At 43.2% G+C, this 23,558-nt stretch overlaps 2 protein-coding genes across 3 annotated transcripts; one reads left to right on the top strand and one right to left on the bottom strand.

Annotated features, from left to right (window-relative positions):
- Nucleotides 1-1,672: 1,672 nt before the first annotated feature.
- On the bottom strand, nucleotides 1,673-5,068 carry cpt2 (carnitine palmitoyltransferase 2). The gene is made up of 5 exons (XM_076278138.1): nucleotides 4,562-5,068; nucleotides 4,163-4,243; nucleotides 3,936-4,042; nucleotides 2,528-3,832; nucleotides 1,673-2,271 (listed from the first exon to the last, which is right to left on the bottom strand). The coding sequence occupies exons 1-5, from the start codon at nucleotides 4,738-4,740 to the stop codon at nucleotides 1,943-1,945; spliced, it is 2,001 nt and encodes a 666-aa protein (XP_076134253.1). The 5' UTR covers nucleotides 4,741-5,068; the 3' UTR covers nucleotides 1,673-1,942.
- Nucleotides 5,069-5,526: 458 nt separating this feature from the next.
- pfas (phosphoribosylformylglycinamidine synthase) lies at nucleotides 5,527-23,194 on the top strand. 2 transcript variants are annotated; one of them, XM_076278140.1, is made up of 29 exons: nucleotides 5,527-5,650; nucleotides 6,570-6,694; nucleotides 6,862-7,015; nucleotides 7,199-7,304; nucleotides 7,521-7,713; nucleotides 9,763-9,868; nucleotides 10,075-10,215; nucleotides 10,477-10,601; nucleotides 10,773-10,901; nucleotides 10,988-11,119; nucleotides 11,285-11,413; nucleotides 11,525-11,598; nucleotides 11,953-12,109; nucleotides 12,255-12,316; nucleotides 12,464-12,625; nucleotides 12,769-12,870; nucleotides 13,472-13,603; nucleotides 13,975-14,205; nucleotides 15,203-15,383; nucleotides 16,092-16,175; nucleotides 16,316-16,471; nucleotides 16,887-17,006; nucleotides 17,386-17,531; nucleotides 17,674-17,881; nucleotides 18,879-18,970; nucleotides 19,246-19,360; nucleotides 20,014-20,160; nucleotides 20,463-20,603; nucleotides 22,553-23,194. In XM_076278140.1, the coding sequence occupies exons 2-29, from the start codon at nucleotides 6,574-6,576 to the stop codon at nucleotides 22,861-22,863; spliced, it is 3,957 nt and encodes a 1,318-aa protein (XP_076134255.1). In that variant the 5' UTR covers nucleotides 5,527-5,650; nucleotides 6,570-6,573; the 3' UTR covers nucleotides 22,864-23,194. The 2 variants fall into 2 exon arrangements, with proteins under 2 accessions (XP_076134255.1, XP_076134256.1); XM_076278141.1 differs by having other exon boundaries at nucleotides 6,883-7,015.
- Nucleotides 23,195-23,558: the final 364 nt, after the last annotated feature.

Genomic DNA, 23,558 nt, shown 5'->3' on the forward strand with positions numbered 1-23,558 from the left:
TGTATTGTTTTGCATAACATCGCCACCAGGCGCCATGTCCCTCTTGATGATAATTTTGATGGACCTGAGCCTGATGTAGAATCAGAACAGCCGCCAATGTTCCTACCTAATTAAGGACACACTGGACATGCAATTAGAGATGCAATTATGAGAAATTACTTTTAACTAGGCTACTGAATGACTATATTTGTTGTCATTGCCAATAATATACTGTGGAATTATAGAGTTGTGAGCAACAGTGACATTTATACTGATAGCTTTGAGATTTTTTTGTTTACCATATCTCATTGGATGTGATTTGTATTTGTACAAAATATGAATAAATGTTTATATCAGTAAACATTGATTTTGTGATCATTCGCAAAATTCATCAAAAACTCTTTTTGAAAAATCACAACTGAATCCACCCTTCTGATGGGATCAGGATAACCCTGTTTTTTTGATTAAATAGATTTCAAAGTTTTGAAAAACCCAGGCAGGTTTGATCCAGATCAAATGTAAGATCTAGGGCTGTCAATCGATTAAAAAAATTAATTGAATTAATTACATACTCTGTGATTAATTAATCTAAATTAATCGCATATATATTTTTTTTGCTGTGAAAGTACTTTAAATATTTAAATTCAAATGAAACTTTGAAATGGCCATAATAATCTATGATATGACCTAAAATGCTGAGGAAATCAATTCAAAAGTGGAAGAAGTTTTTTTTCACATACAAGGCATTTCAGGCCACAGATATACAGGTAACCTAGGGGACACAATGAAAATAAATTAACACTCCCCCGAATGTCAACATTATTTCTTTGCATTGATGTGCGACTTTAGAGTTGACGAACTCCGGTAATATGCAAATTCCTTGCTGCAGACATTGCAGAGGGCTTTATTTTAATCAACACTTTATTTTATCAACATCAGGCTGTTTTTTAAAAGTAAATGTTCCAATCAATGATCTAGGCAGCACATTTTCTTCTCTCTCCTTTATTTTACAGTCTAATGGTTACTGACTAGAATGGCTCGGGGTCAAAAGTCACACGGAATTGATTAATCTGCGTTATTTTTTTTAATCAGTTATTTTTTCTCAAATTAATTAATCGAAATGAATCAGTTATTTTGACAGCCCTAGTAAGATCGGATTACATGCTCTGATCTTAGTTCAGAATCCCTCTTTTGCTTTTGAAAAACCCATTTCCAAGATTTGATTCAATCTGTGACCCAAAGTCCCACTGGATTACTTTTGAAAAACTGGGGCCTGGTCATCAAACTATCCAGGTTGGAGTACAAATGTTTGCAGGAATAGTTTTCATAGGCTGATCTTATGAGCACTTTAGCTCCTCTCTTAACTGGTAAGTCCTTGTATGTATAATATATATACAATCCTGTTAGACATGTGTTTTAAGAGGGAAAATAGATACTATCTATTCTAAACAACACGCAAACATGAGTTTCTTACTTCAGTGAGTTCTCTGCTTAAACCAATGCCACACTTTGTTCATATGTAGGACATATGGACCAATGGCTCAATGCAGATTGCTTCAGGGCTTAGTTCACAGAACATTGGGTTCAAGTAGTTTGTGTAACTTTACCAAACTGAGGGAACACTTTCCTGAGCTACTGCAGCATGCTTTGAGACTTGGCCTTATAAATATATAAACTATGTTATATCGTTGCCTAAGATCATTTCCGGCTTTTTAATTGCGCAAACAATACTAACATACAGACTTGAGAAAGGAAGAGAGTTGAATACATTTCAACTGAATGCAGCTCAGTTAAAAAAGGCACCCATCATGTGAATCAAAGCACATTCATATTACGGCAATGTGACGTCAGCCTGAATTAACCATGAATCAAGTCAGTAGGAAAAGTTGCATTCTTTCAGTAAATCTTGTAAGTCCATTTAACACCTGGTCATTCATCTACCTGTGGTCTCCATTTCAGTGCTTTAACTGATAGGTTTGCCTTCAATGACTGTAAAAATGTCCTCTAATGACTTGTGGACACACTGCAGGAACTCATGCACGTTTCTGGCTGGGTAGCTGGAGACGTTGCACCCGATCCAGTCATCATGGACCCCGTAGCCCACCCCAAAGCCGTCTGGCACCACTGGGGCAAACCCCCCCAGGCTCACTGCAGGACTGGTGAGGGTGCTGGTGGACAGGATGTTGTGGTTGATGGTGGCGTAGGCAGGGTCGTGGTAGATGTCAGGCAATGCCATGCCCTTGGTGTTTGCCAGGTAACGCATTGCAAACAGATGCCGATCGAAACCTTGGCCTGCGAGGAGATGGACAACATCAGTTAACCCAAATACTCACATTCAAATACAATACACTGCAAAGAAATGTTTCATAGAATGTGATTGTTGCAAAGCACACAAACACTTGTGACACAATGTGAATCCATAATAATTTAGCAATAATTGACAATATATGTAACAGAGTATTTGATAACAATAAATGGTAAAGAAAATAAAGGATATGATGAAAGGTTACTGAGTGGAAGTAAGTCAGGGAAAATGTGATGTGCTTACCCATAGCTGCCTCTTTGGTGAGCTGTCCATGGTATTTGGAGCATTCATTCAGCAGGCCCAGTAGCTGATCCACGCTGTGTTTGCCCGGCTGCTGGACGAATGCCTCTACACAGCGTTTGGTGTGGACGGTGGCCGGCCGAATGGTCTCTGTGCGCCCGTGCTTGAAGGCAGCAGTGCTGCAGGACTCGTAGGTGGCCACAGTCTGCCCGTACTGCCGCAGGTAACCCATCTGAAAGGAGAGCTGGGCGATGGCGTCCGGGCTCAGCTTCTTCTTCTTCAGCTGGTTTTTGCCCCCTTTCATGAACTGCACAGCGTCGATCTTAAGCTTGGACACGGCCGCGGTGAAGTTCTCCTTGGCCTTGGCGATGCCGCTCTCCAGGGCGGCGTCCAGCTTGAACTCTAGCCGCCGCACGGCGGACGGCGAGTCCACTGCCGCGGGTTGGGAGCCAGGTCCCACGAGGGGCTTCTCAGTGCTGTCCTTGAACACCTCGTTCTGGAAGCGCAGCACGGCCACCCCGTCACCCCAGGAGTGCTCGAAATTGATGGCCGCCTGCCCGTCCTTGGCCAAGATGATGCTGAAGGACTTGTCGTACCAGCGGTTCAAGCCGTCCCCGTGCAGCATGTTGTGGGAGATGTGGATGTGGTCACGCATCACCTCCTCGTCCAGACAGAGGCAGAACAGGGCGCTGTCCACCAGACCCAAGGCCTCTGCATTTCCGGCAGCCACTAGCTTCTCCCGCAGTCCCGCCCAGACGTCCCTATTCTCGCTGGTCAGCACCCCCAGCGGGAACGCCGGGGCTGAAGCAGTGTCCGACAGGATGTACTTCATGTGGGCATGGATCTCAGCGGGCTTCACCAGATTGCCGTCTCTGTCCACTGCATCGAACACATACATGTTGCCCTTTCTCATCACCAGCAGGTGCCGCGCTTTGTCGTTCGTGTACAGCTCGTCGCGCTTTGGCTTGGGGATGCGTGTGGAGTTGAACAGACGGAAGTACTGCGACATGTCTAGCGGGTAGGCGTTCACCATGTAGGCCCCGAACCAGGAGATGGAGGACGGCACCCAGCGGATCAGCTTCTTGAAGCTGTCTGTGTCGCTCTTGGCTGGGTTGAGGTGGAAGACCTCTGGTTCCAGTAGACCGGCTCGCAAGGTCTTCATGAACCGCACTGCAGAGCACACCATGTTGGTGGCCCGGATGAGCTGGTCGTTGTACTCTGGCTTTGGGTCCGGGTTGAAGGACATGAACGGGTTAAAGTTCAAAACCACGGAATCTCGGGCTGAGAGGTACATGTCAAACCATGGCGCTGTGGGATGATACTGACATGTTAGTGGTGTGAGGACAGCAATACTTGGTATGAAATTATATACACTAATATGTACACCCTGTATATGGCATTGAAATCTCACCAGAGATGTAACTGGTATGCTTATTGTTCTTGTCTTGATTAACAAGCTCCTCGTGCAGTTGTTTTCCCACACCATTTTGAAAGCTCTGAGCCAGCTTTTCTGTGGTGCTATAAGGAGAACAGGTGAGTCTCTGCTCATCAATCAGAGCCAACACCAACAAAACAAAACAAAACAAAACAAAAAACACACAATGATTTTACACTGAAACTGTAAGATGTCTACATTACCTATACTGGTCTTCTTTTAGGAGGGGCTTCTGGGCTGCCAAGTACCTACGTATGGTATCCTCCAGTTTAGGGACAGGTAACCTAGAGAGATAACGTTAAGTACAAGTACATTAATGTTAAGTACATTTCATATCAGTGCAACTGATACAGTAAATTGTACAATTGACACAGGTGGTACAGTAAAACTGACAGAGTGAATGCCATAGCTGCCCCCAGTGGCCGGAGGTCATTAAACATGATGAACCTTTCACCTACATTCTTACCATGACTGCACAGACAGGGTGACCAAGTCATTCATGTTTTTGACTATTATCACAAACAATGACCCGAATCAAGATATTAATATATTTACGTTTAATCTCGTAAAGTCAAACGTGTTGAGTTCGAGTTGCTACTAACCTCGGTAAGCTCTTCTGATAGTGCATTGTAGGAACAATACTTTTATGCAAGTACTCTGTTCCATCGCCACTGCTGTATTCACGTAAAGCAGTCCTCAAGGCCGTTGAAGCTGTTGGATTTATGAAGTTTCCTTGCTTACTTAGTGTTATCCTTGTTTGGACTGACAGCAAGTGTGCCATATCAATGAGTAAGGTAGCTAGCAAGCTAATGTTATGTTAGCTTTCCAGAGAGTAACGTTACTCACTTTACAACAGCAAATAAATGTTTGAAAGCTGACGTTGGAAAGGTTTTACAAGCCTTTTGCAAGGAAGGACGTAGCACGCGCAAACTTAACTCACAGACAGCACTTGGACCTGTCAAGTTAAACTGGCCAAATAACCAGCCAGCTGCGATTCCTCTGAATCGGTTTGAATCCCTGAACCTTTCGTATTTCCTCAATGAGTTCCCCTTCAGTAATTTAGTAGACAGCGACCTCAGGCTGGGCAGTAAAAGAAGCCAAGCCTACCACCGGTAACCATGGACGTGAATGAATCTTGCAACAAATGTTCTATATCCGGTCTGTAAATTGTAGAGAAATGTCGCCATCTACTGGAACATATTAGATTATTGGAACAGGTTATGTACTGGACGAAATGATTTTGCAGCGACCATCGAAATGATCTCTTTTTACTTTATTTTTCATGGAAAATGTATTTCAGTCGAATACAAGACATATGAGATAGAAAAGTACTTTCTAGAAAAGTATAAAAAATAAAAACTGTTGATATACTCTAGGTCTAGGATGTCGACCCGAATTTTACTGAAGGCTATGAGAACAGTTCCAAAACTGATGCGACACACTATCAACAGCAATCAATCAAAACTGTCTACGTGTTGTTAAAACAAAACAAAAAAAGAGCCAGAACCAGAGCTGCCAGAACTTATGTTGTAATTGCGCAGGCGCAGAACGGGGGTTACGCGGAAAGGTTCGTGTGCGCGAAAGTGCCCACGTGGGTTTGTGTAGTTGTGTGGCTTACGGGCTACCACTCAACCCATTCTGCAAGGCTCTTCTACCAGGAGACGAAGAACTGTGCCAGGAGAATCGCAGAGGTATGACAATAGGAAGTTTACTTTTCTGTATTCATCTCTGATTTTGTTATGCTTAACTTTGACGTGCTAATTTGGCTATAGCTAACTTTTTATTAATCCATCAAGTTATTTTCCTCTTTCCAACATCTCTTCTCCTATACAATGTGAAGTTTTGCTTTGTAGCCTCAACGTGATGTTGAATATGTGTATGGTAACAGATTCGTTCGCTTTGCTCTTTTACATCTCTGCGAAGTGTTCTCTTGCTAGAATCATTCATTCATCCATCCATCCATGCAGGTCACAAACTTCAAAACTGAATGTCACAATCTCTTCCTGGCACGCAATATGTTGCACTTCAACAAGGGACTTCTTTGAAAAACAGCACGGTCATTTTTTTCGCCATCACTAACTGGCGAGCTAGCGCAATTAATTTAGGGAAGACAACTTGGTACGCGCGGCGGCGGCGGCATGTGCCTTGTGATGCAACAGGCAAATAATCAATTTGACCCTAGCCTTGAGTTTATCCTCGTGCACCTAGTAGCCTGCGAAGTTAAGGGACTGGTCAAGACTATGGTTTACATTTAGTTTTACAATCTGTTTGAATGTAGACTTTGAACAGATTGCTCTCTGTGTTTTCGTTAGGTTTTGGGAGGTGAGTGGTGGTCTTTTTTTTGGGAGGTGAGTGGTGGTCTTTTGATCTTTATCCTGATCCACCTCATTTCAGAGCCAGAGAGAGATGATATCGATGTCTAGCTCAATTGACTTGATAATGCTCTGGACTGGGCTCAATAGGCTGGCAGCTTTATACATGCTCTTCTATAAAAAAAAGACCTTCATCAAACTGATTGATTTTAGATTAGGTCATTTCGATACAGCATGTAGCCAAGGGACTCTGCACTCTGGCTTTTTAGCTGACCTTATCTGACATCTGTCTCTTCAGGGTCATGCCTGTGTTGAGGTTCTACAGGAGAGAATCAGAGGTCGGAAGGGCCCTTCAGAGGGTAGCAGTGTTGTACCCAGGGGTCTCCATAGAAACTGAACTCTGCTACAATGTGGAACTGAATGGTAAGTTAAGATGACAGAAGATGGTTTAGATGGAGTTGTTTGGCCCACCATTATCTCCAAATAACCTTGCTTTGTTTGGAGTACAGAGGTGTGGGAAAGAAGAAGATCCATATGTAAGTCAGATTTTGACATGGAACTGTAATTAGTTGGTCATATAACTGTGGCAGATTCCCATCTGTTTCTACAAGGAGCTGGATCTCTCAGTGCTGACCAGAAGGATGTGCTTCGTTGGCTGTTTAGTCCGCCCCAGAGTGGCGGTTTATCTGAGGAAGCATCCCTTAAGGCTGCAGATGGAGAGAGACTGGTGGAGATTGGACCCAGGTAACATTCATAGGAACTATCCTTTTATTGTAGCAAAAAGAGTGCTCAAAGTCTGAAGCTTGCGGTGCATGGTGAGATTATTCTGCTTTTTTCCATTTGTCAACCAGGAGTGTTTTACATTTCTATTGATTTCTTTGTTTTGTGAGTGTGGAATTTGTCATTTTTGTCGTAACTCCATGACAGACTGAACTTCTCCACGGCCTGGTCCACCAATGCTGTGTCAATTTGTCAGAGTGCAGGCCTCAGCCAAGTGTCTCGAGTTGAACTGTCTCGCAGACACCTCATCAAGGTTGGCAAAGCATTTTCTACCACTTACAACTTAGTGTGCTGGGGTTTTCTCCTCTAGGACTTGGGGAAACATGAATGGGTTTGAATATGGCCATGAATGATGGGGTAGGGGTTGTAGTAACTATTAGCTGTGATCCAGAATGGCCCCTGCAAGAAAACTATGAATTATGAATTTTTACCACTTTACCACTTAGAAATAATCTTCCTTTGTTTTCAGCCTAAGGACGGACAGAATGGCATGAAGGCAGACATGGAGAAACTGATTGGATGTCTGTACGACAGCATGACTGAATGTGTGTACCTGCATCCAATCAGCTCCTTCATCGTGGAGACCCGCCCACAGGAAGTGTTTGAGGTGGACATTCTGGGGAAAGGCCGTGCAGCCTTGGAGATGGCCAATAATGAGCTAGGTAGGAATGGCAAGGCTCTGGTAACAATGTTTCTTCTTCCCTATGTATGGAAGAATGAAGTCTTTCTTCCCCCTAGTGCTGTCCCTGCTGTTGTGACTCTTACCAGTCTCTGGGTTGGTTATCTGGACATAAAGCCTGGTCCTAGACTGTAAAAGCACCTCAAAAAAGACTTCCACTGAAAAAAAGCTTTTGGTCTAGATTAGGACTAAAGGGCCGTTCACACCAGGAATGATAACTATAAAGACCTATAACTTTAACGATAAAAGCATCTACACTGACCAACGATAAGGGAAGTCTCTCCTCATGTTGATGAATGTAATGGCCAAAATTGGATGGATTCTGATGGCTGTCAGCGTTTTATCATTCTCAAAATCGCTCTGAAAGTGATCCCCAACTTTTATATGTGGGAACAGCCCTTAAAGGTCTTTGTCTGAGGAACTGTCCCTCTGTGTTTAAGTGCTGTGGACCATTTTTCTTCCATTGCACTTATCTGGTCCATTGTGTGTCTGCACTCTCGGGAATGAGGGGCAGCTTATCACATGCATCTTTCTCTCTCACTCACTCATTTACTAACTCACCCCCCCCCCCCCTTCTCTCTCTCTCTCTCTCTCTCTCTCTTTCTTTCATTTTCTCTCTCTTATCATGTGTCTGTGGCCAATTTGATTAGACTGATTGTGGAGGTCACCTGACTCGGGGTGTTTTTAATTTCATCACAAGATCCTCTCCTTACTGTGTACAGGTCTATGTGTGTTAGTTGGTCAGTGGGTAATTGGAAGTTCACTGAATTTCTCTGAGTCTGTGAATTCTTGAGTTACAAGAGTTACAAAGGTTGAAAGGACAAGAGTATCACCAATAATCAGGCTCAATATTTAAAAATGACTATCATGGATTATAGCCATCAGTAAAGTCGGTGATGTTGGTACAGTTTGTAGATATATCATTCATAGACTCTCTTTATTCACCACAAAATTCATGATGTTGTTTCTGTGACAAAAGTTTTTAAAGTTGCATTTGTGTCCTTGGACTTGGACTTGGTTGACCCTCTTTCAATGTTTCTTGTTGATTATAATCAAAAAGATTTTTGTCATTATTATGCGGTTGCAAGTTAGTGCAGTGTAATGTGACTTGGAGATAGTACGTCTAGACTTAGTGAATGGCATTCCATGTGTAACCTGTATTGCTGTTATCTTCTCACCCAAATGGCTTTATGGCTGTCCGTCACAATAGAACCAGGCATATTGCTCTTATTATATATACATGGCATGTCCATGTTGGTATCCTTTACTGGTAGCTGAAACCCAGGCAATACAGTTGGGTCATTCCATGTCAAATTAGATGAGGTTGCTGTTTTCTCAGATTTTGTTCAAACCTTGTCTATATCATGAATGGGCCTCAAAACCAAGGCTTGTAAAATATTTCTGTTCAAATCTTATGTCTTCGTGTTATTTCCAGCCCATGATATTTCTTTAGTTTTACAGCCTGAAAAACAGATTATCTGGGAAGCAATGTTTGGACATTAATATTTTCAAATAAGTACAGTATTATTCATAGCTAGCAATAACTTATAAGACAAGTATGACTGAACCATTAAATGTTTGTATGGCATGCTCATTGATTTTCTATAAGGCCCTAGATTTGGAAAAGAGTGACATTGAGGGTATTATAAACTTTATTTGTACCCATTTGGTATCAAATACACTACTTTATTAGTGCTGTGCCAATATTTGAGTCCTCCACATACAATAAGCAAGAAGATAAAAGACAAGTGAAGGTTTAACGTTTTCAGTAATTTTCAAAGTACTAAAATGGTATGTGGGCTAGCTAGTAGGAACACAAATGTTATGTAGAAGTAACATTTGACCATTTAGTGTACAATGTGCCAATGTTGTATCATAGATAGATAAAGTTAACATCATTGTTTTACCCTAGGGACAATACTACCTCCTACTAGCTTCCCCACATACCATTTTAGTCCTGTGAAAATGACTGAAAATGTTATGCATGTACAATCACATGTTTTATCCTAATATTTTTTTTTTGTGTGTGTAGGCCTTGCATTTGACTCCTGGGATCTAGACTATTATACAGCGCTGTTTCAGAGGGTGAAGAGGAACCCCACCAGTGTGGAGTGTTTTGACTTGGCACAGTCCAACAGGTATGTGTGTGTGTCTTTCTCTCTCTCTCTCTCTGTCTCTGTATCTCTCTCTCTCTCTCTCTCTCTGTATATATCTCTTTGTACGCATAAGGCATGTTGTTTGACTGGTATATAGGTACAAATTAGCAGGTGAGCAAAATGAGTTCTCTATGTTGCTATGCAAAGTTTTGTCCATCGTGCACCATGCTTTCCTTTCGCATCCCTAGTGAACACAGTCGTCATTGGTTCTTCCGTGGCCGTATGGTTATTGATGGACAGGAGCAAAAGGACACCCTGTTCAGTCTTATTATGGGCACCCAACGCCATAGTAACCAGAACAATGTCATCCAATTCAGTGACAACAGCAGGTACTACACAGACTGATTTGTATGTATTGTATGCCAATCCTATTTTGTCTGATCTGTCTATTGGTCAGTTTCTGTCTATCAGTTTCTGTCCCTCTAGTTATGTCAGTAAAGTCCAACTCTCCAGTTACTTTAGTGTCATTTGTTGCCTTGTCTCTGAACTTGTCCTCTCTCTGTGTGTGTGTGTGTGTGTGTGTGTGTGTGTGTATCTGTGTCTGTGTCTGTGTGTGTGTGTATGTCTGTTTGTGTGTGTGTGTGGTACAGTGGTATTACAGGTATGGAGCTGGAGTTCATGTATCCTCAGGACCCTGCCCAGGCCAGCGTCTACGGTACGAGACGCTCCACCAGACATGTCATCTTCACGGCAGAGACGCACAACTTCCCCACCGGTAAAGCGCTATGCCATGGCACACAAATGCGATCATAATCAGGCCAGAATAAGCAATCTACATTTTGGAATTTGTAATCTTAACGTTAATGTAAAGTAATGCTTTCCTAATGTCAAACGAAAATGAAACAGTTTTCAAGATGTAGGCCCGTTTCTTCTAACGTTGTCTCAGGTGTGGCGCCTTTCAGTGGAGCGACCACAGGAACAGGGGGGCGAATCAGAGATGTGCAGAGTGCTGGAAAGGGAGGTCATGTGATCACCGGGACTGCTGGCTACTGTTTTGGTAACCTGCATATCCCAGGTAAGACATGCTGCCCGTTAGCGAAGATCATTCTTGTCGCACATTGACAAGCTCTAAATGAAATTCTCTGATATTTTCCACTTCAGGTTTTGCTCTCCCCTGGGAAGAGGAGGGGTGGGAGTACCCCTCTAGTTTTGCCCCTCCATTGCAGGTGGCTGTTGAGGCCAGCAATGGAGCCTCGGACTATGGCAACAAGTTTGGGGAACCGGTTCTTGCAGGTGAGACATCGTGACTACTGACCACTGAGTGATTAAAACGCAGATCTGTCCAACTATTTTGTATGTGGGCCACATTCTTTTTTCCACCTTCGTTGTCCATTATTAAAAATGTCCTACCTGTTCTTTTTCCTGTCTTTTTATGTTTTTGTTTTAAATGAATTTTAGGATTTGCCCGGTCCTTTGGCATGCGTCTGGCCAACGGGGAGAGACGAGAGTGGATTAAGCCAATTATGTTCAGTGGCGGGTTGGGCTCGATCGAAGACCAGCATGTAAAGAAGGAGGCGGCAGAGCCAGGTTGATAGTTAGAGTATTGTATTATATATTATATCTAATATGCCACATTATGATGTGTCAGACAGTCATAAAAGGATGCCCCCATGTTTTTGTTTGTCCCTACGCCATCAGGCATGGAGGTGGTGAAGATCGGTGGCCCTGTGTACAGGATCGGGGTTGGAGGAGGGGCCGCCTCCTCTGTGCAGGTATTCCACAGCACACAGCTTATGTTAGCATGGCTGGACGTGTGATATATAATGACACAATATAATGTAGTACATCTATGCACTGGGTGCATAGATATTGTTAGTTCTGTGCAGCTGCAGTAGCTCTGTAGGGGTTAATAGCCTAGAGAGAGGTTTGACATTCACAAGCATGTAACCCCTGAAAGTAAGTATCTGCTTTGACGTGTGTGTGTGTGTGTGTGTGTGTGTGTGTGTGTGTGTGTGTGTGTGTGTGTGTGTGTGTGTGTGTGTGTGTGTGTGTGTGTGTGTGTGTGTGTGTGTGTGTGTGTGTGTGTGTGTGTGTGTGTGTGTGTGTGTGTGTGTGTGTGTGTGTAGGTCCAGGGTGATAACTCGAGTGCGCGTGACCTGGACGCAGTGCAGAGAGGAGACGCAGAGATGGAGCAGAAGATGAACCGGGCGCTGAGGGCCTGTCTGGAGAGGGAGGCAGGAAACCCTATCTGCAGCATCCACGACCAGGGTGCCGGGGGCAACGGTACCACCACACCCCATAATATAAAACACCGGACAGATGCTCTGGACAGATTACATGCATACACTTGTATTAGCTATAATTTTATTTCACTTGTATTATACAAATAATATTTGCTTTTCTCACTTAACCATTTAATGTATTCTAGGGAATGTTTTGAAGGAACTAAGTGAGCCAGCGGGAGCTGTGATCTACACCAGCAAGTTTAAGGTGAAAATAATCATGCAAAAAACCTCTCGTTGTCTATGTTGGTCTCTTTTAGCCTTTTTAAACTCTTTTTTGCCTTTTGTGTAAAGTCTTCATCTCTATCATGGGACATGTGTTGAGGTTTTTGAAAAGTTCCCTTCCTCACCTCAGACAGGTGACCCAACCCTGAGTGTCCTGGAACTCTGGGGGGCTGAGTATCAGGAGAGCAATGCCCTCCTGCTCCAACCTGCTGATCGGAACTTTCTGGAAAAAGTGTGCCAACGTGAAAAGTGCCCAGTTGACTTTGTGGGCAAGATCACTGGTGATGGCAAGGTGTGACTGAACAACATCAGAGTTCCTTTGAGTTCTTTATGTACAGCAGACATTAGTTATAGGCATTCCTTGTCAATCCATACCTACAGTTACAGTCTGGTTTTGATCTGTTTCCTCATCATGCGCCTGTTGTCTCTCTTTAGATTGTTCTGGAGGATGACGTGCGTAATCGTGGCGACGCCTCAAATGGGCGTCACCCTGTGGATCTGGATCTGGAGTGGGTCCTGGGCAAGATGCCCCAGAAGGTGGGTGGGGCCACTCAAATCTCATTTACATATTGCATTACTCATTTAGCAGAAGCTTTTATCCAAAGTGAATTAAAAAAATGAGGAAATAACATTCAAACTACATTGCAAAGGAGACCTTAGATTGGCATGAATACCACACCAATCGATACATTTACTAAAAGTCGAGTGTGGGGAAGTAATAAGTACTAGTCAAAGTGTGGTAGAAGAATGAGGAGGTAGAGAAGGGAAGAATCTCCTCTGTCTGTTAGCTGGTGGTGCAGAAGCAAATGCAAACTCAGAACAAGACTCAACAGGCCAGTCTGAACCAAAATGACCTAAATGAGTCAGATACTTGTCTCTTAAAACTTGCAGAAGGGTGCCCCCTGCTGGAATGTATGTGCTAGGTTTTAGACTCCATACGAGAACAGAAATGAGAAGTTTCTAGCATGTGTGACAAAAACCTGTATTATGATAACAACCCTGTGAATGAGTTGTGTATCATGTGTTGATTTGTGACCACCCCAACACCCCCCCTCTCTCTCTTTCTCTCTGTCCCTCTCCCTCTTTCTCTCTGTCCCTCTCCCTCTTTCTCTCTGTCCCTCTCCCTCTCTCCTTTTAGGAGTTTGTGATGGAGCGTTTGTCTCCATCTCTTCAGCCCCTCTCTCTGCCCTCCCCTCTCTCTGTGCTCTCTGCCCTGGAGAGAGTCTTAAGACTGCCCTCTGTGGCCAGCAAGCGCTACCTCACCAACAAGGTCAGTCTGCGCCATAGAGTGCCATAGAACACCAGGTCACGTCCACACTGATTGCCTGTTGTAATTTCACATCATCTCAATCACTGATCACAATGGCTAAGATCTGTAACATGTTCATAATATTTGTCATTCAGTTTATGCTGGATATGTGTAATATATGGGTTTTGGTTTCAACTTTCAACACCACTCTGTTAAAGAAGAGACCCAGTAGGACCAGTGTAACACAAACAAACAGTATAAAAAGTATAGTAAATCAGTCAAAGCCCAACTTTAATGTTCTAATGATTATAATAGTTCTAATATTATTATTCTGAGATAGTGGATGGAATTGTGGGTGCATATTCTAAATTATTTTGACCTGTCACCCACAGGTGGATCGTTCTGTGACAGGCCTGGTTGCCCAGCAACAGTGTGTTGGACCCCTTCACACGCCGTTGGCTGACGTCGCCGTGGTTGCACTGTCGCCCTTCAGTCTTCAGGGCGCTGCCACGGCGATCGGAGAACAGCCAATCAAAGGGCTGCTCTCCCCGGCGGCAGGGGCACGCATGGCCGTGGGCGAGGCCCTCACTAACCTGGTCTTCGCCAGAGTCACGACTCTCAAGGTACACGCTACTAGAATGTTCTCTCCATCCATATAACCTTCTGGCAGTCTTTAGATTGCTGAAACTATTTGCCGTCATCACAATGCTTGATGATAATTGTTTTTGTTGGTTGGTTGGTTTTTGTTGGTTATACTGAATTTTATAGCACTGTATATTTGTACTGACTTACACACTCAAGACCTTGAAGCTTGATGCAGCATTTTTTAAAGATAAGGTCATGCACTACTTAGCTGTTATATCAAATCTCTACACAATCACAGCCTGACTACTGAGAGCGTGTTCATTTCCTATTAACCCCTATTGTAACGAATTTGATTGCAGTTCCACAAGAGTTCCACTAGGAGTGATCGCGGACGACTGCAAAATGAATGGAGGTCTATGGAGCTAGATGGCTAAATTTATCTCTTGATTGTCGTTGAACAATCACAGATTTGATTGTAGTTTCTGCAAGTTCAATATGGATTATACGTCGAAAGTTGAACGAACGAGCACTTATGTCCTTTTGATTTCTTACAGGTCGGTTCGTCATTGCCCATAACACACTAGCATTCTGCTAATGAATGATGTCATTGAAATTTTTAAAAGGCCTTTTAGAACAAATAAGCAACTTTAAAATATATAATACTCAGCAGTGTCAGTGTGTATTTTCTTTGCCTCCCCTTTTAAATGCAGCATTCAAATTACTGAACAAAAAATTATATCCTGAAAAAAGTGGATTTTGAGGGGTACAGCTCCATAAACCAATCACTCTGCACTCGCCCGCAAGCGCCCCCACATGGGAATCAGAGTAGAACTGCAACCAGTTCAGAAACCGGAAGTTTCCCAAGAGTGAAAGTTCTCCCTTTATTAGACATTCTCCGACACTAGTCTCTTCAATGCACCGTTTGATTTGATCTCCTACAAGAATGGGTGGGATGTAACAATACACTTTCACATCGATTCATAACAGATGTTAATCTATCCTGGTCTCTGCTTCTCGTGTCTGTGCCCTGCTCAGGATGTGAAATGCAGTGGAAACTGGATGTGGGCAGCCAAGCTGCCTGGGGAGGGGGCCAGTCTGTGGGAGGCATGCCAGGCCATGTGCCAGGTCATGGGTCAGCTGGGCGTGGCTGTCGATGGGGGCAAGGACTCCCTCAGCATGGCCGCACGTGTGAGCGGGGAGACTGTCAAAGCGCCAGGTATGCTTGGTTTGTCTGTCTGTCTGTCTGTCTGTCTGTCTGTGTGTGCTTTCACATGGCAATGCATCTTGAAAAGGATTATTATATACAGCTCTAGTTTTCTGTGTATGTCTGAGAAAAGTTGTCCCTTTTTCCTGTAAGAGCCTTACTCATTATTGTATGTATAATACAATAATGTCCTGACCCCTTCCAAGCCGTCGTACTCACTTGAATTATTATATCTTTCCCCATACAAAATAGTCCTGCTCCAGTGAAACAGGGTTTTTTTCCTGGATGGAAATTAAGCTGAGGTGGTAATGTGTTTCAAGAGCCTCAAAATCAGGGTTCTGCCGGACATTCTGCAGGGTTAAAAGAAGAAAGTACAACTCATTCACCCTCCTCTACTTTGGCAATTTCGGATGTCTTTGTCTGATGTACAGATTGCGATACAGCACCATTACATCGCCGTAGAGCCGCAATTGCAGTTAACCGTCAAATCATGAAATAATGTATAGAAAATATAGAAATAATGTTGTTGGGGGGTTTTTTGTGAAAAAAAGTACTAGAAATTTAGACGGCACAAAGTTTGAATGGGATGGTCACCTCACAATTCCCTATGCAGGAAAAATTGGTTTAATGTGTGTCTGTGTGTGTGTGTGTGTGTGTGTGTGTGTGTGTGTGTGTGTGTGTGTGTGTGTGTGTGTGTGGTTGATTTGCTTTGTGCTGCAGGTTCTCTGGTTATCTCTGTGTATGCTGTGTGTCCTGACATCACTGTCACTGTGACCCCTGACCTGGAGGATCCTGACGGCCAGGGTGAGTGTACTGGATACTCTGGAGGCTCTTTACCTCCACTGAGCCAATGGTCCTTAGATCTTGTCTCAGTCTTCTCTGTGAAGTCTGTTTACATGAAGCACTCTTCCAGTCTCTCACCTCTCCTCCATCCGCTGTTGCAGGAGTCCTGCTCTATGTGCCTGTTAGTCCTGGCAAGCACAGACTGGGGGGCTCTGCACTGGCTCAGTGCTTCAGCCAGCTGGGAGACTGCTGCCCTGACCTGGATCACCCGGACAAGCTGTCGGCCTGCTTTAACACCACCCAGGCACTCATACAAGGTTTCTACAACACCTCACAGTCACAGATAAACCATCTTTTAAAGGGTTCATAACACTGTTCAGACACTAATGAGGGGTTAGTAACACCAGCCCGGTACTCATGTAGTGAGTCACTTATAGAGTAACACTAGGCAGGTTTGTAACACTACACAATCACTCATAAAGAGCCCATACCGCCTAATACCTAAATTATAAAGTTACTTATAGTATCAGCACTACATCAACACAGTAGTAATGACACATGTTGTATATATTTCTATTTGTGTGTACATCAGTGACTCCTAGTAACGCAGTATCCACATGAGTTACAGTAGTGCTACACAGAACCTATTTAGGGTTGTCATCAATAATATCCAGTGAATTACTTGTCCATGTAAACTAGTGTATTGAAATTGAGTGGTTTTGCGCGGGGCAGATCGAGTGCTGAGTGCAGGACATGATGTCAGTGATGGAGGACTTATTTCCTGTTTACTGGAGATGGCCTTTGCTGGGAATCGTGGGATTGAAGTGAACTTGCCCCCTCAAGGCGCTGGAGGTTTGTTGGATTGATGTATTTCTTTAAACATCTCTGTTAACATTTGATACGCAGGGTATTTGAATATGTGAGTTTGCGAGAGAATGAATGAACACTCACTGATGCCTCTTTCTCTCTCTGTCTCTCTCTGTCTCTCTCTTTCTCTCTCTCTATCTCTCTCTCTGTCTCTTTCTCTTCTCTCTCTTCTGTCTCCATCTTGTCGCTCTCTTTCTCTTCTCTCTCTCTGTCTCTTTCTCTTCTCTTTTTTTCTCTTTCTCTGTCTTTCTCTTCTCTCTTTTCTCTCTTTTCTTTGTCTCTCTTTCTCTCTCTCTCTCTCTCTCTCTCTCTCTCTCTCTCTCTCTCACTCACTGTCTGTCTCTCTTTCTCTTCTCTCTCTCAGTGTTGGAGGTGCTGTTCTCTGAGGAGCTGGGCTTGGTTCTGGAGGTGTCTGAGCGTGATGTGACCCGTGTGTGCCAGAGCTACACAGACGCAGGCCTGCTCTGTCACCGCATAGGCAGAACCTGTGGCTTTGGGCCAGAGTCCACGGTCAGTCACAACCCATCCATTTCACATGTCACACACTCTTTAAGCCTTGAGACTAGCCAGTCAGCTACAGCGCTGCACTCTGGGGGCATGAACATGGGGGCATCATAAAGGAATGTGTGCCTCTTGTCCTGCTGTCTCTTAGGTGACAGTGAAGGTGGATGGTCAGGAGGTGCTGAACGAGTCACTGCCCAAACTCAGAGCACTGTGGGAAAGCACCAGCTTCCAGCTGGAGCGTCTGCAGGCCAACCCACTGTGCGTCCAGCAGGAGGAGGACGGGCTCGCCCGTCGCACCCAGCCCTACTTCAATCTGACCTTCGACCCTGCCACCACACCCAGGATTGAGGACCTGAGTGAGTTTGAGTTTAGTTTCTACGGAAAAAGTAACGTTTTATGTTTCAGTGGATTGTAATAGAATGATGATTGTTACAACAATATTGAGGAAGAAAATGAGAGGCAAATAATGAAATACAAACTGAATACAAAATCCATACATCATTCCTATACTTTGCTTAGAACAGTATCATACAGCAGTGTTTTCACAAGTGTGGCCTGCGAGAGGAAATTACTTAATTCAAATCAGTGCTGCCGCTCCCACGACACGCATCATGCACATGCACCAGGGGACAGAGGGGGCAACATTTGGACAATACATAGAAGTAGCTTTGCTGCAAACTACTTTCCACTCTTCCTTGAGAACGTTTACAATGTCAAAATGCACCAACACCATTTTACATCCAAGGATGACACTTTTTGGGTCCTCTTAATCTCCACCATGCAGCAGATCTAACTTGAACGTTACTTACTGTGCTTAATTGGGAGCGCATCTTGAGCACACACGAGTGAGATTAAGATAGAAAAAGAGTGGCAGGTTCTAGCTGGCTTGTCATTATTGATATCTATAGGTGGGTTGCAGAAGATTTTCAGAATTGAAATTGGGTCTCAGCAGTTTTTAAGTTTGGAACGTCTGTCATATACTGTTTCAGTGTTGGTGCTTTGACCATAAATTATGGATATTTGAGTTATTTCTAGTGGCTTAAGTTTGGACATGGAAATTATAAAGTGTTTAAAGACTGGTACATAGCATTAACATTAGAACATTTTATGAACAAAGTTGCATATTGTAAATATACCTCATTTAACAAGGTATAGAAAGATATTAATGAAGACAATTATGAGTTTTGGATCAATAATTTGTGTTAGATGCAGAAAGGAAATGCTGAGAAAGTATTTTTTTACCCTATTCATACTTCTCTGTTCTCTTGCTGTGATTTTGATTAAATATTTTATCACAGTCTGAACGACTGATGTGAGTTTTTTTTTAATTTATTATATTTTGTCATGCTTCAGGTACTGGTAAACCTCGAGTGGCTGTGGTTCGAGAAGAGGGCAGCAATGGAGACCGAGAGATGTCTGTATCTCTCCTAATGGCTGGGTTTGAGGTACGATTCAAAAATCTTCCATCTATTGCCAGAAGACGTTATCACGCAGTTCTCCACACTGGCCTTGACGTGTGGCCTTTCATTCATTCCCTCACTTTCTTCACAGCTGATGTGTTTTGAGCTTTCTGGCGCATAAGGGCTGCCATGCATCACCCACGGGGGTGCCACACGTTATTGATAGCTTTATTGGGGCTGTGAAGAGGTATAATGAGGTTGTGGATAAGTGAAATGAGCTGCCCTATCTGACCTATCATCCTACCTGTCCTTATCTGTAGGTATGGGATGTCACAATGCAGGACCTCTGCAGTGGCTCTGCCACACTGGATCCTTTCAAGGCCGTAGTGTTCGTGGGTGGCTTTAGTTACGCAGACGTGCTGGGTTCAGCCAAAGGTAAGAACCAAAGGTCACATACCTACAAACTCAAATGCATAAAAGTTGAAACATGTATACACTGAGTTGACCCAGTTTGTGAATTATGCAAGAGTGATTTTTTTTTATTTCTTAGGGGTCCAAGCACGAAAGCTGCTCAAAATTAAAATATGATTCTGATTCTTCTGATTTTTGCTTTGTTCTGTTTGAAAGATACACATTAATCAAATTTCATCCCCATGACCCATTATGGTCCTATTGCCTATGTGTTTTCTAGTTAAGGACCCATCTTGATATATCACCACAACAGTCTTTAAATGCACACTACAGCTACCCCAATAAAAAATAGAAATCGTCCCCTTAGAATTATAAGGTTCTATCTGACATTTTTGTCAAAATTGAGTTAAAGACATTCTTATTCTAAGAAGATGAGGTGAGGTGTTTCTTGTAGTTGTATGCATTTTTGGACATTATATCTAAAGAGGTTTGTTCTGCTTATCAGTATAACTCTATGGAATTCAAAGACTTAGCTCAATATCTCAGAACTGCTCAGAACGTAGATAGAACCCTATAATTCTAAGGGGGCGAAATGTAGTACACTTACAGTATACCTGGTCTCGTTTTATCACATTTCCTGAAGTGCCAATTGACTCACTGTGTGTCTTCATTATCAGGCTGGGCGGCCACCGTCACCTATAACCAGCGTGCACGGGACGAGTTTGAGCGTTTCCGGCGGCGCAATGACACGCTCAGCCTGGGCGTGTGTAATGGCTGCCAGCTGCTGGCACTGCTGGGCTGGGTGGGCACTGGAACCAGCACCGGTAAGGAGGAGTATCTGTATCTGAGGGGAAAATGGTGGTAGCGTAGTGGCTAAGGAGCTGGGCTAGCATACAGTAGACAGAAAAGTTGTGAGTTCAATGACAAAGTACCACCGTTGACATTTTTATCACATTAGCTCTTATCGAATAGTATTTTATATTGTGTGTGTGTGTAGTATTTACCTATTACTGTTTTATAGTAATGTATCTCAAAATAATATATTAGTACATAATGCTGCAGGGTTTGTAGTGTCTGACGGCACTTGTTGTGTTCTGTCTGTTCTTCCTTCCCCATCTCTCTCTAGAGTCTGATGTGACTCTGACCCATAATAAATCGGGCCGCTTTGAGTCTCGTTTTGTGAGTGTGAGCATCAAGCCATCTCCAGCCATTATGCTGAAAGGGATGGAGGGATCTGCACTGGGTGTATGGGTGGCTCATGGAGAAGGTAATGAACTTAATAAGTGGGAAAAATGAAAATATTATTATATAACAGAATTCTGGCCGATAATTTGCGGCGATATTTTTTAAAGTCCTAATTTAGGCCTACGTAAGGTCCGTCTGGCTACACTGAGCTACTTGAGCTTGGTTGGCTATACTTTTTCCTCAATATAATGTCAGTGGTGTGAATGTATTTCACCACTCTAACAAAATCTGTGGATATGCGTTCATTTGCGAATCTGTGCATCTCAAAATCCTCTCGTGAATGATCCGCCATTTAACCTTACCAGAGCGGAGCTCAGCCCTATCTAGGGTCGTCTTGTGCTGATGTGTTTGCACTTTACCGCGCTGGTCGGGGAAACAAATAAACAAACTCGTTAGTGGGACGAGTACATAAGTAGGCCTAGTTCTAAGTTGTGTTTTAGTATTATATTTGCATTACTTTAGCTTGGGTTTTGTATTATTACCTAGAAATATGCTAACCATTCCTGCTTCAGTTCTAGACAGGTCATCATAATAAGTTATTAAAACCTTCGGGGCTAACCCCTTTCATTTCTGCTGCAGCAGGTTGTGCGCAACAGAGTAGACGGACATAAGATATAGTCTGAGGAGTTGCAGCTTTATTACCCGCAGTTGAAACTAAACCTAAGTTTCCCTCACAAACTCTGATTTGGTCGCTATACTGTAGCTTATTCCCAGCTGAGCCGTTTATGAGTGTTTAGTCCTAAATTAAAACGATTCATACTCTCTAGCCACTCACTCGCAATTCACTGACGTCAGGTTCACTTAAAGGAGCCACACATACTGTAGGGCTAGGCTACTGTTATGTTGACTGCTGTACTGTATTGAGGACTATTATGAGTTCTGTCCATCATTTGGTGGTAGGTAAAATTACTGCAATACAATTATGCTTATTAAATGCTTTCCCCAAATCACTTTTCACAATTTATTTTCAAGAGTAATATTATCGGTTATCGTATCGGTATCGGCCACAACAAACCAATAAATATCGGTTACCGTTATCGACCCTAAAATTCCATATCGGTGCATCTCTACTTAATACCTTTTAAAGATGCTTTTTTGAGACTGTTTTTTAACACTATTAATAGGTTTACGGTGTTGATTGAGCTTCATGAAGATAAGACTGTTCTAGTGAAGCCTACAAATACAAATGCGCTAAACTTCGAGGGCTAATGCGAATGTATAGCCCTAACTACATTGCCAACGAAGTTACTGCTGAAGAATGATGGCCATAAATCAAATAATACTTATATTATACAGCTGAGCACTAGAGACTAGTAGAGGCAATCACATTAGCCACAGACATGGGCAATATTGGAGCAAGCCTAGAACTTTTTGGATATGTTCAGTACACCTATGCTGTGCATGTTGCCTACCAGCTGACCAAACTTAATGATGATAATGATAAACAGCACTTGGATGATCATGATGTGCATCAAGACTTTCCTGTATTTGCACCAGTGAGTATATGAGTGAGTATATGATTTGCACTTATGATTGGCAAGCTGGACAATACTTGGCATGGTAGCAGCACTAACGAGGTTTTTAAAGGCACAAAATGACATGAAGTTTCTGGCAGTGAATTAAAGTAAATTGAGACGTAAGCCCTGCCCAATCAAAGGGACAGATAGCGTTATATTGGTAATAAACTTTACACCCATATTTCTCTGACTTCTGACTTTTTGTGACCTCTACAACAATTTGAATGCCCTTATCTCAGTAGTATGCGGGTCAACATTTTATTTTTATTTTTTTATGGTTTTGACCCATGTAACTGGTTTTGACGTGGAGGGTCACATATTTGATATAGCTTTTAATTTCTTGTTGGTGTTGGAGAATGATCTGTGTAATCTGTAATGTACAGTAAAGTACAGTGTTCAACTGTACCTTTTCTGCTGTTTCTCATGGCGTGGTCTGTGTTTACGTTTTGTTCAGGGTTGATGCAGTTCCGCTCTGACGAGGCACGGAAGCAGGTGATCGATGGCTCCCTCGCGCCCCTGCGCTACGTGGACGACGCGGGCTGCCCCACCGAGGAGTACCCCCTTAACCCCAACGGCTCCCCCGAGGGCGTGGCTGGGGTCTGCTCGGCGGACGGGCGCCACCTGGCCATGATGCCCCACCCAGAGCGCGCCACGCTGGGCTGGCAGTGGGCCTGGGTACCCGGGCCCCTCCGTCCCAGCATGGCCCCGTCGCCCTGGCTGAGCATGTTCAAGAACGCTGCGGCCTGGTGTCAGACCTCACAGTGAGACGGCCCCCACGCCAGCCACCGTGTGCCTGATCAATCATGTTTGTCTCGCTGCACGATTTTGACTAACAGTGTATGTATACTGTTAAGCAATAGTTTAGAAATCAAGAATTCCTATTCTTAAACACATTCCACTGAAGGCAAGCCCTTCCTTCTCATTGTGGTGCTGACTTGACTAACCAGCCTTACATGCAACTCTAGAAGGTTCTTGATTTATGTGTCAACTGTAATAAATAATTTGCACTAATACTTTTTTCCATGAAACAATCACTACAGCTGTAACATGTTTTGTACTGTCTTTTGAATTAAATCAAGACTTGGATTTGAAGTAAGCATTGACTGTGTGTTGTGAATAGCAACAAAATAATGCATAATTAACAATAAATAAATTGTTTATTTATTACAACTATACATACAGATACAGTCAATATCCGCTTATTTACAATATCACAATACATTTAGTTATTAACATCAACCGTGCCATCTTAGGGATAGGATTACAGTATGATCCAACTCAAAATACTTGTAGATTAAAATAGGTACAACTGTACTACACTCAGTATATTATCAAAGTCAAAGGATTCCCATTTTAATGGTTTAGTCTAGTTTGTGGGCTGTGTTTTGACAATGGATTTGAACAGGTCCCTCAGTAGTCTGACTATATTCCAGGACCTCTCACTGAGGGAACCTCAGGCA

This window comes from Alosa pseudoharengus, unplaced genomic scaffold, assembly GCF_046254945.1.
Source record: "Alosa pseudoharengus isolate Yale_2024_CS ecotype anadromous, Long Island Sound unplaced genomic scaffold, YU_APseudo_1.1 YU_APseudo_1.1_scf_11, whole genome shotgun sequence".
Classification (NCBI taxonomy): Eukaryota; Metazoa; Chordata; class Actinopteri; order Clupeiformes; family Clupeidae; genus Alosa; species Alosa pseudoharengus.